Here is an 18,093-nt window from a genome sequence, read left to right on the forward strand (position 1 = left end):
TGATCTTCAGTGATTAAGTATCAGAGTCCCTTTAACCAGAATATTTCTCTTTGTATATATTTCCCAGCCTGCTACATAATTCTACTTAATTTACTGATCAAAAGACATAACCTTGGGGCTTCCCTGGTGGCGCAGTGGTTGAGAGTCCGCCTGCCAATGCAGGGGACGCGGGTTCGTGCCCCGGTCCGGGAGGATCCCACATGCCGCGGAGCGGCTGGGCCCGTGAGCCATGGCCGCTGGGCCTGCGCGTCCGGAGCCTGTGCTCCGCGGCGGGAGAGGCCACAGCATTGAGAGGCCCGCGTAACGCAAAAAAAAAAAAAAAAAAAAAAAAAAAAGACATAACCTTGAATAAGCAGCATGAAAACGGATGCAGAGTTACACTCACAGAAGCAGCTGAAAGAGAGTAACAAAACAGTTTTACCAGCAAAAGAAGACAGAAGCTTAGGAAAACAAGAAATGGCTAGAAAGTCTGCTGCAAAGGAGGAAAATACATGAATTTTTGCCAGTTTCCTCCTTTTATCTACTTGTAGGTTCTTTAAATAAATTCTTGCTCTTTTATGTTTTCTTTCTCGGTACCTTTCCTAGGGGAAAAACGCTGACAGCCTTCATACTATTCCAGTTGAGGCTTTACCAACCTCAGTGTTCCTTTCCAGACTTTTCTCTCTCCAGAGTCCAAGTAGGTCCAGCCTCCATAAGGATAGATTGAGGGAGTTGATTGACAGTGGGAGGATCATCAGTCTACCAGCATTATACTCTAAGCTTGTACTTCATTGCATTTAAATATTTAAATGTGTAGCTCAAAAGTCAGTCATCTAACTTACCTCTCTCCTTGAGGTTTCTTCATTAGTAATCATAAAAATCTGTTCTGACTTCCAGACCTCCCCCACTTTTCCATTCCTTCTTTCTCATCTCATGTAATATTTCCTTAACAGACTTCCTGTCTAGAATCTTACCTTATTGCAATTTTTACATACAATGGCTAGAATATTCCTCAAGTACTGTTTTTCATCATGCCATTAATGGTATCATAGTAGGCTTCACTGTTTATCAAATGAAAATTTCTATTCCACCTTCAAAGGTGTTTCTATTGCTGCCATGAAGTATTTTTGTAAGGACTTTTTATGAGTTTTCTTTATTTTGTTTTGTTTTTAGCCTCCACTTTATTTTAGCCTCATAGAAAAGGATAGATTATGTCCTTGTCTTGGTGTTCTTCACTGCAATTAAGCCAGTACACAGTAGATTATCAAAATGTGATGGACCAGTTGAGAAGTCCTGATTGATAAGTCAAGGTGTACATTAGACTGAGTTGATTATCTTCTCAGAAGTTGAATTAACTCAGGTGAATCATATTAATTTTTAAGTTAAATTTGATAGAACTAATAAGTATCCTAAATAGTATGACATCTGATTGCATTGTATTTTTATTTGGAAAAAAGTATTACAGAAAGATTGCACATAGCCTTGTGTTGTTTATTATTCTAGGCATTTATCTTATAAGCTATACATAAGTAATGACCTCATAAGAAATTTTAAAACATCTTAGCCGTTAGCCTTTGATTTTCTATAAAAAGCAGTTGACATTGTGTGGAATATTCAAAATAATGCAAAGAAAATGGTTGTTTTTCAGAATATTCAAAATATATTAAAAAACCTATTTAGTATATTTCTTTTTGAAAAAATAGTAAATAAATATGGTTTACAAATTTTCATTTCAGTTGCTTTTGCCAAGAGTAAGTTATTTGACGTTGGTAACTGACAAAGTGAAAAAGCACTTTCAGAAGGTTATGAGACAAGAAGACATTAGTGAGATATGGTTTGAATATGAAGGCACACCACTGAAATGGTGAGTGAATTTTTCTGCATTATTAAGCGTTGAGTATATACTAGCTTTAAGAAGGTATAGTGCCTTGAAGCAGTTTTTTAAAAGTTCTATGCAAGAAATCACTAGTCTAGCTCTATAATACAGTGAATTTTAAACCAATGCTGGAATATTTTATTGGCAATATTTCTGTCTTCTATTTGGATGCATGGGAGACTGGACAGATTTGTATATTTTCATCAATAGATTTTTTTTATATGGCATAATAATAGTATATTTGGTTATGGAGTTTTAGTTTTTTATTTTTTTAAACGTGTATTTAAAACACCCTTATGAATAAGTCACTCTGTGACACTATTCAGTTTTGTTTCTATCTCTAAAATCTTTATAAACAGAACTTTATATACACATGATTACCTAAAGGGGCATCTTTTAAACTGATTTTCATATATAGTTGACTACTGTGCTATAAGCACATGTTGTTTAGCCTTGGTTTAGTATTTAAATTATATTGATTCCCTTTTTGTGTGAAAAATAATTTTGGTAGTATATCGGAATACGATTTTTTCAGAAACATTTAAAATAAATATCCTTTTCAGACACATAAATCTGGGCTTATCCATGTATAGATGATGTAATTTTGTACTTCCTCTCTTACTGGGAGCTTTGGTCATTGTGCTTCCAAAAATATTTAATGAAATTGAAGAAATTACAGGGAGAAGAATGTTAAAAAATGATTCAAGATATGCTGAGATATAGGTGTTGAAATGCTGCCATATAGATGTAGTTGAATGAGAAAGATACAGGCTGAGTCAAGCTTTAAGTGAAATATGAAAAATATAAATAGTTTAATAATGGACTTGCTTTTTGAATCTGGGAATAATAAAAAATGAAGAGTTTTAAAAGAGACTTAAAGCAAATAAAAGGAAGCTAGTAGGTGTGTAATAAGTGCAGCTGACTTGAATCCAAGGATTACTTAGAAACAAGGAGTGAACTTTTAGAACTCACCTTGTGCTGATGAATTTCCAAGAGTGGGTAGATTTCTCTTAATAATTTAGAGACATGCAAGGTGATATCTTGTATTGAGTTATGGGTCACATCACTAACCTTTTTTTTCTTTTCTTTTTTTTTGTATAACGTTCATTATTTAGTCAAAACAGAATACTGCTTCATAATCACATTATCAGACTCATTATGACTCTTGAATAGTTCTAGACCTCTGGCAGCATAGATAAGTCAATGTTTTCTGTTTCTTTTTATTTCTCAGAAGAATTGGAGGTTTGGGAATGGGAAGGTGGCTTAAAAGAAGTTTAAGAGGAGCAAGGATCAGGAGAGTAGAGGGAGAGGAAGGAGGGGGAAAGATTGTGGGTGAGTAGCAGCAATAGGATATCTCTGTGTTCTTGACAGTTCTATCTGTATTGTAGATGGATGTTGAAATTGTATTGCTTTATGTGTATTAGTTATAGATTCCCTTAAGAACTCACGCGACTGACAGTGGGCTTTTTCAGTTTTATCATTGTAAAGCATGGGTTCTCAACAAGGGCCCTACTGACATTTTGGACCCAGATAATTCTTTGCTGTGGGAGAGCTACTCTGTATGTTGTAGTGTTTTTAGCAGCAGCCCTGGTAACCCACTATTGCCAGTTGCACGCCCTTCAGTTGTGATTGTAAAAATGTTGCTAAACGTCCTGGGGCAAGGGGTGCAAAACCACCCCCAGTTGAGAAACTCTGGAAAAGATGGGAAACCTCAATTTAGCTTTTATAGTAAATGATTATTAAGTCATCATCTTTCAGCTGCCGTTTTAATTTATCTTGTGTGGTGATTATTTTTGTATTTGATATGATTTGTCTTCTATAAGTTTGTATTCTATATATGATATCAGTAAACAACATTTGGACCCATTCCTCCCTGTTACGACAGAGTGATGATTTTGGCTTCAAGAGACGTGTTCCTACTTTGTCATTATTTATCCCTTCTGAAAGTCTTTTATCAAAGAGTGAAATTATTTTTCCTTTTAGAGAGCTTATCTGAAAGCAATTGTGTGCACATATCTTCAGTTTAGTTTTTGGGGTGTTAGTATAAGCTTTTTATGCATGATACCACTTTCATAGCTGTGTCTTGCTGTACACTCATTGTATTTAATGGCTTTTGATACAACTTTTCCTGTAGTGTTAGGTATTCCATATATTTGAGGAATGAATAACTTATCGAGGCATGAATAGAATTTAGGACCTCTGGGCTGAGTTCTGATCTTTTCTCTCTTTGCTCCCAACAGTAGCAATTTTCTCTTGTGTGATAAGAGTTATCTTCCTAGAAATAGGCTGTCAATATCTATCTGGCATTTAAGCAGTGGGCTTCCTAGGATAGGATAATCATTGTAGGGAAGCAGCTACCACTGAAGCTTTGTAGGACTTGGACTTTTGAGACCATAAATGTGTCTTAAGCATAGAGGAGCATTTATTTCAGTAGGATGATAATATCTGCCTTATACTTGATTCTTTGGAGTTTTAAGTAAATTCAAGTGAGAAAGGAAATCAAACACCAGTTTAGACAATTCATAAAAGAAGGAAGAAAGCATAAATTGATATTCCTTCTCTCTCTGTAACCCTTTCTCCTATTCATATTAATTATTATTACAAATATTTAATCATCTGTGAGATGCTTGAGCAGGTGCTCTGTACCTTAAGCACCTTAAGCAGTAGCTCGTAAGAGGTGCTACGTAAATGTTTGTTGAATGAAAAAATGAATCTAAATAAGTCTCTTTTTTTTTATTGAGAAAACTGAGGCTCAAATAAATAACTTACTCAAATGAGCAAGTAGGACCATATTTTGAGGGCTCTTTCTGCCATACATGCTGATATTCTGTTTCTTAGTTGTTGTTGTTTTCTCTGATTCTGTATGTTCTAATTACTTATGTTAATTTGTCTATATTAGAATAGAAAAGTATTTAAGAACAGTGGTAGGCACATAATGAATACTTAATATGTTGTTGATTTGTAGAGAGATGCCAAGGAGGCCTTATCTGATTAGTGCTTTTAAAAATTATATGGGAAATGGAAAGTGCTGATCTTAATTCAAATTAAAGATCTCTTTTTAAAGAGTGATTTGAGTTGATTAGTCAGCAGAGGGTGCTCTAACATTGCACTTTACGGGATAAAGTTTCTTGTTACCATAACGCAAGTGTTCAAAATTTGTATTTGTTACTTTTATATTAGGCTTATCTTAAGAGAAAAGTTCTTGGTTCTTCTAAAGAATACTTTGTTAGTATACCCTAATGCTAGTTAGATCTTAGGTCTCCAGGTACAAAATTTAGAAAAAGGTTCTTTGTCAACTGTAAAACAAGTGTCTCTACAAGGATATTATTATTTTGTATAAATTGACTTATTTTCAGGACTGGTTGTTGAAAATGTTGAAACTACCTTTGGAATTAAAAAAAAAAGGCAGCAAATACTGATGTTGATCTTAAATGTAGGCATAATACAGTGACCCAGAATTTAATACTGTACCTATGTGATTTCAAAAGTAAATTTTAACAAAGTAATTTAAACATCTTAATTGTAAATATTGTGCAGGCTCTTCTCTTATATCCAGTCATTTTTCTAAGGTTGTGCATTTTGAGAATTTTATAAATTATTCTGTAAACTAGATTTTTTGAAATGTGGTTTACTTAGCATTTTATACATGTAGTATCCCTTTAGTTGGTTATTTCTGTACTTTTTCATCCATAAGAGTAGGCTTAGAAAGCTGAGAAACACAGCACTGGCCTGTAATTGTCTGTGTTTGTACTATAGACAGAGTAACGCAAAATAGATTGTAATCATTAAATTACTTTGGTTTACGTTTGAGTTAAACCCTTATTCATTAGAATGTAATCCTGTTTTCAGTGAATCACTAATGTAGCAAACTTATGAATAGGATGCATTTATTTCAGTGAAATGGAGTGGAACAATAGTTCTCTAGTATATAGGGAAGATTCCTTTCAATACTGATCTTAAAATACTGGTTTGCTATCTAACTGCAGATGTTTAGACTAGAATGAGCACCCTTGGCTGACCTCAAAGCATATCTGTTACTGCCATGCCATGTGCCAGTATGTATATGTATTTTAGCAGTAATGAAAGGGTAAAGAAGAAACAACTTATGCAAAAAAAAAAAAAAAAGAAAATGTTAATTCATTTAGAGAATTGAATTTAGAAAAGGCTAGCGCAATTTAAGGAAGAGAAAGAAAATGAATAAAATGTGAAAGCAGACACAACACTAAATATTCTGGTGCAGTTAATTTTTATAGCACGGTAGATTGAACCTTTACCAGTTTGGTCCTCTTCTGCGGTATTCCAGGTTCAAATCCTCACCACTTCCTTTTCTTTTAAATTTAGGTTAAATTGGCAGGAGTAGCAATGTAACAGCCAAATGGCTACATTACGATTTACTCACAGTTATGGCTTACATGGTTTCTGTGTTATGGGTTAGGAGCCTCATAACAGAATTACATGGAATATCTGTTTAGAGGAATTGTGCAAATTAGTACTTTGAAATCTTTGACATAAATCAGATAATAGTGTAAGAGAAAGTCAGTACTTTTAATTTTTGCCAGTTCTGTTTTTTAGATTTTCTTGCATATTAATAGATTCATCAGAAATAAGCAATCTTGGAACCAGTTAGTTCAGGTGGTGTATTTGTTTGGAGTTAGTATAATACTTGCATCAAAATCATTCTGACATAAGTATCTGCATTGATGATCCACGTATGGTCTATATACTTTGACAATAGATAGAAGTAAATAGTTATTTTACTCCTAAATTTTTCTGGCTTAGTTTTATTTCTAATGATTATTACAGGATAACTGTTAGCTATTGTATTATTTAGAATGCTCTTATGTTAATATTTTTTACATTTTTAAATCTTAAATATAAGTTTTAGAAATTATCATATTTAAATTTCCATCCTAACCCTTAGTATATCAGGAAAAAGTCATCATTTACTTTTTTTTTTTTTTTTTTTGCGGTACGCGGGCCTCTCACTGTTGTGGCCTCTCCCGTTGCAGAGCACAGGCTCAGGACGCGCAGGCTCAGTGGCCATGGCTCATGGGCCCAGCCGCTCCGCGGCATGTGGGATCTTCCCGGACCGGGGCACAAACCCATGTCCCCTGTATTGGCAGGCGGACTCTCAACCACTGCGCCACCAGGGAAGCCCATCATTTACTATTTGAGACCAATGAACTTTAAAATATATATGTGTGTGTGTGTGTGTGTGTGTGTGTGTATATATAAATGTGTGTGTGTAAGTCACTTTATAAATAACTTAGAGAAGTATAAAGGAATGGCATATAACAACTTTATTATAGAAATTTTAATAAGCATTTAAATATAGAAATTCAAATTTTCACTCCATGTTTTCCTGGTTTCAAAGGTATATATATACCAGAAGTGGGCAATGTCCTCAATGCAAGTTACTGCTCATTAGTTGTCAAACATTCAAATAGACTTGTATGAGGTTCCAGCTTGTCATCACTTCTGGCTCTTCTTGCGTTTAACGGCAATACTTTACGAAATTTAAAAAGCCCCAGATCGTGATTTTGTTGTAAAATAATTTCTTTATTACATGAGTAAACATCCTGAATGAGCAGTCCAATTGTTTTTAATTTCTACATCATCTAATTCTTTCCAGTCATCTTTGTGTACAAATCTGGCTTTAATATTTGCCCACTTACAGTCAAGTAAATTGCAGTGTACAAATGGCATTAAAGATAAGAATACTGATACACATCCTTTTAGCAAAATGGAATGGTCTAGGTTCTACTGTATGAAGAAATCCTTTCTTTTGAATGACTAAGTGGATAAGAATGCCATATGTCCTTAGAAATACATTGTTTATGCATTAGTTCTTGAGTTTTATAAAATTCACCTAGGATATCATCATCTAAAGACTCATAGTCTGAAATTTTACTTAAATGATCAGTTTACCAATGTCATTAAAGTCTAAAGTACTGCTATCTGTCTCTTTGCAAAAATCTTTTGATTTATCTAATTATGTAACATCTTCCTCTGTCGATATAGGTGGAAAATAAGACATTTTGAGTTTTCACCTGTATTAATGAGAGATAAAAGCAGACTCCAAAGATGGGGTGTGCATCCTTATTTTATGCTTTTTGGAATATGATATAATGTTTTGGGTGACAAAGTAAGAAAATGGAAGAAGGATGCATTATTATATCTTTCTTCTAGGCATAACATTATTCTTCCAAATTCTTATTATTTTAATCTTTATTTTAGTTAGGAATAATTGATAAGTAATGATGAAATAATCCCTAGAATGATGAAATAGCAAAATGTTTCAAGATAGAGGAAAAAAATAAGAGCACTAAGATACCACAATATATCTTAGATTTGTAGAAGGGTCCAGTGAATTCACATGACAGTTACTAGACAGACTAAGTTTTTTTCTTCTTTTTTCTTAAGTGAGTTTTCTCTGTGATTTTTGGAAGACTTTTAAGAAAGAATAAAAGGGGGGACTTCCCTGGTGGTCCAGTGGATAAGACTTCACCTTCCAGTGCAGGGGGTGCGGGTTTAATCCCTGGTTGGGGAGCTAAGAGCCCACATGCCTCACGGCCAAAAAAATAAAACAGAAGCAATATTGTAACAAATTCAGTAAAGACTTTTAAAATGGTCCATATCAAAAAAATCTTAAAAAAAAGAATAAAAGTTATAAAGTATTAATCTTAAAATAGAGCTGCTCAGAAGTTCAGAACCTAAAATTGGGCCCATTGGATCTTCATGGTATACCAAGGGTTAACTATTCTGTGGATCTTTGATTTATGCATTCAGCAGCTATTAGGTACTTTGTTCAAGATTCTGTGTACTTGCAGGCCTTTTTTTTTTTTTTAATATTGAGGGTAAAAAAATAACTGATTATTATGAGTCTTTTTATGTTTAAATTGTATTCTAACTCAAATACTTGTTATTTATTTTTAAGGTTGTACTTGATTTTATGTGACTGTATAGATTACTTTAAGATAATATTTGATTTAACTTTAGAATTTGTATATAGTTCCATTTGTGAATGGTGGAGAACATGTACAACACTGAATTGCTAGTCATTTTATGGGGTTACTGGTGAATCTATCCAATAGGTCAATAATTTGCTAAAGGGATTCTATAATTATATCTGCAGTGCTGCATCGAGTTTGGAAAGCAGTGTGCTGTATTAGTTTAAGTACCCATATTCATTCTTAACCTTGTTGCACATAACTCAGAGGGACATGAAGACTAAAAAAGGTCTAATTTGTAAAAGTGCAGGGCATTATGTAGAGCCTGTGCAATTTTAAGAGGTCAGAGAGAAAGATCAGAATTGGATAGAATCTATAACTTGTTTATAGTGCAATATTTTTGTGTTTTTTTTAATTAATATTTTTATTTCAGTTTTTAACCGAGACTGGAGTTTTTCCTGATTAGAGAATTTCCTAAAGGAAGCATTCTGTAATTTAGTTAATTCAAGATTTACTTCATATTCATTCCTAGCTATGAAGGATTTGTGTTAGATACTAACTTTCGACTAGAGAGAAGTTTGAGGGTTTTATTAAGAGATACAACACATATATGACTAAAACTACTCACTGTTTTATTTTGCTAGCAGGGCGTTCATCTTAAATTCATTCTAAATAAATATATGATCTCTAATGACTGATGATTTTTCCACAATTATATTATGTAGATGTAAGCAAACATAAATAGTATTAGCTAATATTTGAATATTGATCAGGTCATATATTTGGCTCACTCATTTGGAAGGAAATTAGATGTATTTTCAAAGTTTTCCACTCTTAAATTTAGGAGTAATTCACTAATATATAGGAAAGAACGGGACTGTACATAAAACCAGACAGTCTTCTTTTTGTCTTTGTTGGGAGGATTATTTATTCTGATTCACTGATTAAGCTACTTTAGATTCTTTAAAAGGATGTAAAAAATAAGGTTTGTCCACTGAAATCTGCAAGGTTTGTATTATTAACTTGTTTGTTACTAAATAATTTGCTTCACTGTGAGTAATGGTTATATTAGGAAATGTTCTCTCGTTTAGGAAGTCCCAAATTTATTATTTTATTATTAGGCTACAGAAGAATATTCAGTGACTTTGGAAAATGTTCACATATTGTTATATGAAAAAAGCAGGTTATAGCAGTCTGTAAAGGATAAGCCTAATGTATATTTAGATATGTATGCATAAAGAAAAGACAGGAAATTTATATACTGTAATGTTAATAGTAATAGGTACAAAATAGGTGATTGCATGCTCTTTTAGGTGCTCTTCTCAGTTCTTAACATTTTCTAAAATTTTGAGTTTTTTTTTAACATCTTTATTGCAGTATAATTGCTTTACAATGGTGTGTTAGTTTCTGCTTTATAACAAAGTGAATCAGCTATACATATACATATATCCCCATATCTCCTCCCTCTTGTGTCTCCCTCCCTCCCACCTTCCCTATCCCACCCCTCTAGAAAAAAACTGGTTGCCCAATATGAATGCTTGGATGATAATTAGATGTGACAGTACTGTGACATAACCGTGCTCATGGCTGATAAAAGGTGCCTTAGTACAATTTCATTATGTATATTGAGGATTCCCTGGGGAATGGTATGGTTAGGAAAAAAAAACAAAACACCTGATGCCTAGAAACTATGCCATATTAGCCCAGGCAAGTAACTGTGTAAAACATTACCTTTCTGTGATTTGTGGTTGAAGTCTCCTGATGTTTGATGTTGAAACATGCTGGAAATTTATTTTGGAGTTGTAGTTTAACTGTAAATATTTATTTTATCTTAAAATATACTCTTTCATTTTTAGGCATTATCCAATTGGTTTGCTCTTTGATCTTCTTGCATCAAGTTCAGCTCTTCCTTGGAACATCACAGTACATTTTAAGGTATAGTTTAAATAACATTTCCCATTTGTCCCACTTGTGGTACTACTTAGTAAGTAGACTTAGAGTAGAATTTTTTTTTTAAGTTGTTTATTGCTTTTCCCATGATACTTTTTATTTGCTAAGCTGCCATTAGTGTTTATAAAATGCCTTTCAATTTCTTCTTAACTCTTGACAGAACCATTTAAACATTTAACATATAAGTGCCTATTCTTTGTTGGAGCTGGATGCACTATGTTTAAAATTTATAATATTTTGGAATATTTATATTCATTATAAAAAAAAACTCAAATAGGAAGAACAAAATTCTGAGTGCATGTGGGCATGGGAATGGGGAAGGAGGCAACCTAACACTGGGTAACTCTAAGGCTCTTTTGATGGAATGAAAAGAAGCATTAGGAGACAGAAATACAAAGACTTGATTTAAGTCTGTTTTGAGAAATATTAATTCCTGTAGTTTTTAAGAGTCCAGACTAGATTTATTGTAACCTAATTTTGTCTCATTATTTTATAAAAATCTCATCACTCTTTCTCACTAAACACCCTGATTCTCCATCCTCCACCCCACAAGCGAGTACCGCTGAAGGATTGAACCCCCTCTATTAATTGCTCACTAGGCAGTGATTCTCAAATGGTGACATATAGTGGGAGGGAGACATGCTAAGAGTTTGAAAAGTCATTTAGGTGTCTGATTTGCTTTCCCATTAGGGTCACTTATTCAAAGTCATTGCCCAAAGGCTCACCCAGTCTTCCTAAGTTACTTTCCTTTCCGTTTTACTGAAAGTGGATTTGTGGGGCATTTGCATTTATTTCACTGTTATTTGCACTGATATACTTTGCACAGCACCATGCTACCACAGATGTTAGTTACCACGGAACCATACAGAGTGAGGACATGGTTCTAATATGCATGAGTTTCAGTTACCATGAAGAACAGGGACTACCTGTATGTATAATAATTTAAATGTAGAATGGTAGGAAGGTAAAACTACTCCAAGTATAATAAGTGTAGAGGTTCCATATTGCCTAACAGGTCTTTTCCATTACGTTGAAAAGCATTTCCAGTAATTGATTGTGTGTGTGTGTGTGTGTGTAGAATGCACTCTAAAAGACTTTGAAATCTAGGTTAAAATATATCATAGTTACCCACTTATTTATTCATTCAACAAATACTGAGAGCCTGCTGTGTGCCAGCCACGCACTGTTCTCGGAGCCTGGGATATACGAGTGAATGATACAAAAGATACTCAAACAAATTTTATGGTACCTAGTTGGCATTGCCTGTTAGGCCGTCTGTAATTATTGGTTGAATTAGTTGATGGATTGTAATAATGATAGGAAAGGCTTAGAATTCTTATGATTGATATAGTGTTATGGTTCTCAGAGTGCTTGATGGACCCAGATCCATGGGGATTCCTATTTCCATAATAATATTAAGATGCTATTTGCCCTTTCCACTGTGTTTGAATTTGTACTGATCTGCAAAAGTGATGGTGAGCAAAACTTTTGGCACCTTAGCACAGAGCAAGGCCCTGTACCAAAATGTGCTAGTGGTCGTTGTATTCTTCACCACCACACACTAGGCCTGTCCTGGGTGAAGCAGTACAAATTATTAGTTATTATTAATCTTGACTCTTAAGTACATGTCTTTTTAATCTCATGTGGTGAAATGGGAATACACATAAAGCACTTCTGCTGTGTGCCAAATACGATGGTTGTCTTAAGGAAAAGCATTGTGCCCTTGTTTACTTTGAGAGCTACATGAGCCACTTTTCTCACGAAACAGCATTTTTTATTTGAAAGAGTGACTGACAAACTGTGGTTTATTCACACTTGGGTATTTGTTAGTTTCTTTAAAACAAAGTGACCTCATTGCAGAGAAAACAACTGACAGTATTTGTTTCCAATAATAAGATTTGCACTTTAAGTGAAAATTAGAATTTTAGAAAACATGTATCTGTCACCATGAGCTTGACAGCTTTATTATTCTCGAAGAATTTTCTGATGAGATTGGTGGTCATTTTAGCAAATTGATTTTTAAGAAATTTTATATAGTGAAACGTGAAAATGTTTGGAGAAGGCCTACCTTAACTCAGTAAACAGATACTTCCAAATGATCAATGAATTATGTTGAGAAATTATGCATGTGTGAAAGATCTGTTCAAAGTGCATGGCTGGCATCAGGAATTTTAATGTAACAGAGGTCAAAATGTTTATTGATGTGTTTTCAGATTCCACATTAATGTTATAATAAACTAACTGAATTGATGCAGTATCAAAAAAGAATATCCATAAATCTGAAAACACTATTAAAATACTACTTTTTCCAACTACATATTTTTATAAACCTGTATAATTACATACTTTAACCAAAACAACTGCATAGTATTGAATGTGGAAGCAAATAAGATAACTCCATCTACTTCCCATTAAGCCAGATGTTATAAAGATATTTGCAAAACTATACAGCAGTGCCGGTCTTCTCCCTAAATTGTTGTTGTTGTCGTCCTGAAAAATATAGTTATTTTTCACAAAAATACAGTTTTTGTGTTGACAGGTAATGGGTTTATTCTTTTTTTTCTTTTTTTTGCGGCACGTGGGCCCCTCAGTGCTGTGGCCTCTCCCGTTGCGGAGCACAGGCTCTGGACGCGCAGGCTCAGCGGCCATGGCTCATGGGCCCAGCCGCTCCGCAGCATGTGGGATCTTCCCGGAACGGGTCACGAACCCGTGTCCCCTGCATTGGCAGGCGGACGCTCAACCACTGCGCCACCAGGGAAGCCCTGGGTTTATTCTTGATATTTTAAAATGAATTGCTCTTTGGGATCCTTAGTAGGTCATACATTGTCTTCCCCGATGGAAAGTTTTTTAGAGAAATTAAATAGAAAGCAGAATGTTAGAGGATGTTTTAAATTTGCTCCAACTACGGCGTGTTTCTGTCAGCTGCTCTTACTCTTTCTGTCCCTGGCCTGTGTTGGAGGAAAATTATTGCCCAGATTTCTTTCTCCCTATACTAAGTTCCCTTTATTTAGGGTTATAAGACCTGGTTTACCACAAAGGTCGTCCTCAGGTATTTAATTGATAGCTTATACGGACTGATGTAGGCCCACATCCCCTTGTAGTGCCTTACGGCTTTTGATTGATTATAATGAAACTGAGTAAGCATTAAATTTGCAGGTAGAAAAGCAATGCTTTTAGATTGAGGAAGCAAGTTTTCTTTAAGTTTCTAGAAAATAGTTTCTCATCAACAGGTTAAATTTATCGAGTGACAACTTTCTGTCAGTTGATGCATCAGTATTTTATCTTTTATGATTTTGTATCAAGTGTGTCAGATGATGTGTGTGCTTTAACCAGACTGCTTAGAATTTTTATTTTACAGTTGCTTTCAAAGATACTGATTTTAATTAGATTTTGTGCAACACTGAAGTCTCCAAGAGACTCCCCCACCTCCATCACACACATTTCTGTCAGTTCATAGTTCACCTGAATTCTTGGGGGAGAAAACCTGTTAAAAATTTTTCGAAAGGACATATTTTCTCTAATTTTTAACTGACTTTGATGCTTGTCATTTGAATAGATTCATAATGTTTATAGTAAATGAATTTTAATGTCTAGAGCAGTGCTTTTCAAAATTTAACATACGTACAAATCACATGTGTGTCTTGTTAAAGTGCAGATTTTGATTCTGATTCCATAGGTTTGCGCTGAGGGCAGAGGTTCTGCATTTTTAACAAGTTCGCAGTGCTGTTGATGCACCAGACCATGGGTTGAATAACAAGAGTTTAGAAAACAATGCAGGTTTAAAAGTTAGTATTGGACTTCCCTGGTGGCGCAGTGGTTGAGAATCCGCCTGTCAGTGCAGGGGATACGGGTTCGAACTCAGGTCCGGGAAGATCCCACATGCCGCGGAGCAGCTAAGCCCGTGCGCCACAACTACGGAGCCTGCATTCTAGAGCCCGCAAGCCACAACTACTGAAGCGTGTGTGCCTTGAGCCTGTGCTCCACAACAAGAGAAGCCACCGCAATGAGAAGCCCATGCACCAGCATGAAGAGTAGCCCCCGCTCGCCGCAACTAGAGAAAAATCCGTGCGCAGCAACAAAGACCCAACGCAGCCATAAATAAATACATTTATTTTTTTTTAAAAGTTAGTGTTGCTGGGCTCACCGCCGCCCTAGGTCGTGGTCTCGTTGTTGTTCCCAAGGCTTCAGCATTCATGATGAACTTACTTCAGATTGTGCGTGACCACTGGGTACATATACTTGTCCCTGTGGGATTTGTCGTTGGATGTTACCTAGACAGAAAGAATGATGAAAAGCTAATTGCCTTCCGGAACAAGAGTCTGTTATATAAAAGGGAATTAAGACCCAGTGAAGAAGTCACCTGGAAGTAAAGGCTGCTGCTGAATTACAGAATATTCACAGTTTTTAAATTATAAGAGAAATAAAAACACATTCATTACTTAAAAAAAAAAAAAGTTAGTGTTGTGTACAAAACCAAAAGGTTGTAAAGGATGATTCAGAAAATTGTTTTTGTAGGAATTTTTATATTATTTTTTGAATTCTGAGAGAGAAATATTATGCAATTGTAAAGTGTTAACTACTTTAAAACATGTAGATTTACTTTGCTTTCTTTTCCTGTTTACCAAAACAGGAATGAAAAAGGTATCTTCTTCATGGTTTTCTTAATTAGCTTCAAGGACATTTTTGATTCCTAAATCTGATTAGCCTCCTGAGAAAATTATTTTATTTCTCTTTCCTCAGCTTTTATTTTTTAAAATTCAAACCTGTGTTAGAAAGATTGAGAGTCGAACACCCACATACCTTTCACCTGGATTTGCCAATTGGTATTTTGCTACCTTTGCTTTATTTCTCTCTGATTTTTTATTTGCTATTTTATTATTCCTATAGGCATTTTGCTTGCAAAGCTGCATTATAATCAAAAGGTTGCGCACAGCGTGTGCAGTTTTAAAAGAGGCAAGTTAGTAGTGTGATTCAGAAATTTAGTAGCATCGAATGAGGAGAGTGGGCTCTTTAAAATGCTCAGGTCTATTGCATATCTATCCTAAAAAAAAATTAATGGAGTAAAAAAAACCCAACAACAATTCAGTGTTTTTCTTTTTCTCTTAATGGTGCTAAACTGATTTATTTAGGTTTTGAAAAGAACAGACATTTAAATTTTGAATCTTGACAGTGATTATTAGGGGTCAGAGCTCACATTTGCTAGGCAAAATTGGGTCAGCATTAAGGTAGGTGTTTCTGTGTAAAACACTGCTGAATGATTGTGACCAGACAAACTTAGGTTTTTGGGTCAAGGCACTCTATCTTTCCTACAGTGCATGGGAAGGCACTACCACTGGTCCTGACTATACTTGTGGGACTGACCACACCCTTTTTCTGATGGACAAGTTTTCTTACTAGGCCAAGAGCCACTGTGTCTCTCTCTAAGGTAATTTACCATGTCCCTGCTCCTTCTACTGTGTGTTGATGACATAGATCTGAGGTAGCTTTCCTTGTTCTTAAGTGCACTTCATGGTCTCCCCTATGCTTCTGCTGCCTGTACTTCCCAGCTCTATATATTGGTGGCTGTCTTGAAGTATTTTATCAATAGTGTATTATATTACCTGTCTATCACGGTGGGACAGGTCACCAGAAATGTAGCAGCTTAAAACAGCACACATTTATTATTGCACAGTTTCTGTGGGTCTGGCTTACCTGGATCCTCAGCTTACTGTCTCACAAGGCTGTAGTCAAGGTATTGACTGGCCTGTATTCTTGCCTCGAGACTTGAGAATCTGCTTCCAAGTTCACTCAGGTTGCTGGCAGAGTTCATTTCTTTGTGATTGTGGGACTAAGGGATGTATCTTCTTGTTGACTGTTAGCTAGAGGCCATACTCAGCACCTACAGGCTGCTTGAAGTTCCTTGCCATGTGCATTTTCCCAGCATAGTAGCTTACTTCATTGAGTCAACAAAAAAAGCCTCTAGAGCTAGTCTGTTAGCAAGACCAGAGTTACATAACATGACTTAATCACAGGAGTAGTATCCCATAATCTCTGCCACATTTTTTTTTTAATTTATTTTTGGCTGCTTTGGGTCTTTGTTGTTGTGTGTGGGCTTTCTCTAGTTGTGGCGAGCGGGGGCTACTCTTCGTTGTGGTGCACGGGCTTCTCATTGCGGTGGCTTCTCTTGTTACAGAGCACGGGCTGTAGGCATGCAGGCTTCAGTAGTTGCAGCACGTGGGCTCAGTAGCTGCGGCACACAGGCTCTAGAGCGCAGGCTCAGTAGTTGTGGCGTATGGGCTTAGTTTCTCCACGGCATGTGGGATCTTCCCGGACCAGGGATTGAACCCGTGTCCCCTTTATTGGCAGGCGGATTCTTAACCACTGTGCCACCAGGGAAGTCCCTTTGCCATATTCTTTTGATTAATGCAGATCACAGGTCCTACCTACACTCCAGGGGAAGGGATTACAGAAAGGTGTGGACACCAAGAGGTTGAGATCACAGAGGGTCACACATACTTAAAACTTCATGAAATAAGGTTTGTTTAGTCATTAAATTATGTATCAAATATTTATTGGGGTTAACATCTGCTTTCATCTCTGACAGTAAGTGGATTGTATTTTTCCTCTAGTCATAAGCAGCTATACAGCCAGACAAAGTATATGAAATAGAGCTGTTTTCAGGCACTGGATGTAGCGAGAAAGAGAACAAATTAGGTGAGCCCCACGTTTAGCCCATCTCTGTGCTTCAGGGTAATTGGCTAACTATGTCATGGGGAGTGGAACTGAAGCAGAGCAAGGAAGTTCTACTGAACTGAGGGTGCAGAGATTGGAGTTTTGGGCTGCTGAAGCAGCTGGAACTGTTAGGTTGTTGAAGAAGAGGGTACGTACAGAAGTATGAGTCCCAAGAGTGCTTGGCTGAGGGTTGGGCTGCACACATGTAGGTGATGTTCCTTAAGGCCTAGTAGGGAGTGCATGTTAGGGGGTTAAAAGTGGGAGAAATATCATAATACCTGGAGATGTTGGATTTCAGCCCATCCAGAGTGGAGAAAGACCTAGTTAATATACTGGATAGTAATCTTAGATTCCTGAAAGGCTGTGCTTTTGGAAAGGTTTGGCAAGTTATGGCCCGTGTGCCAAATCTGGCCCACTGACTGTTTTTATATGTCCTGTGATCTAAGGATGTTTTTTATATATGTTAGTGGCTGAAAAGAAATTAAAAGAATAATATTTTGTGACATGTGAAAATGATGTGGAATATAAATTCTAGTGACCATAAATAATGGCTGGATGCGGCCAACCATGCTAATTCATTTACATACTGCTTTTGGACTACAACAGCAGAGTTGAGTGCTTGCGATA

At 35.8% G+C, this 18,093-nt stretch overlaps 2 protein-coding genes across 4 annotated transcripts in view; both read left to right on the plus strand.

The window, feature by feature from the left end:
* Positions 1-18,093, plus strand: part of ATG5 (autophagy related 5) — a 113,972-nt gene that overhangs the window by 12,152 nt on the left and 83,727 nt on the right. For 2 of the 3 annotated variants that reach the window (XM_065888715.1, XM_065888716.1), the window contains 2 exons: positions 1,716-1,843; positions 10,662-10,740. The exons of the other annotated variant lie outside the window; for it this stretch is intronic. In XM_065888715.1, the coding sequence (XP_065744787.1) occupies positions 1,716-1,843; positions 10,662-10,740 (207 nt within the window). The remainder of the gene's footprint in view (positions 1-1,715; positions 1,844-10,661; positions 10,741-18,093) is intronic. 3 annotated transcript variants of the gene reach the window in all.
* Positions 14,892-15,206, plus strand: LOC136132239 (NADH dehydrogenase [ubiquinone] 1 beta subcomplex subunit 1). The gene has a single exon (XM_065889139.1). It carries the CDS (start codon positions 14,949-14,951, stop codon positions 15,123-15,125), a length of 177 nt encoding a protein of 58 aa, XP_065745211.1. The 5' UTR covers positions 14,892-14,948; the 3' UTR covers positions 15,126-15,206.

Source organism: Phocoena phocoena, chromosome 12, assembly GCF_963924675.1.
Source record: "Phocoena phocoena chromosome 12, mPhoPho1.1, whole genome shotgun sequence".
In the NCBI taxonomy this organism is placed as follows: domain Eukaryota; kingdom Metazoa; phylum Chordata; class Mammalia; order Artiodactyla; family Phocoenidae; genus Phocoena; species Phocoena phocoena.

Coding starts and splice junctions, on each gene's coding strand:
- LOC136132239 (XM_065889139.1), top strand. CDS start 14,949: ATGATGAACTTACTTCAGATTGTGCGTGACCACTGGGTACATATACTT.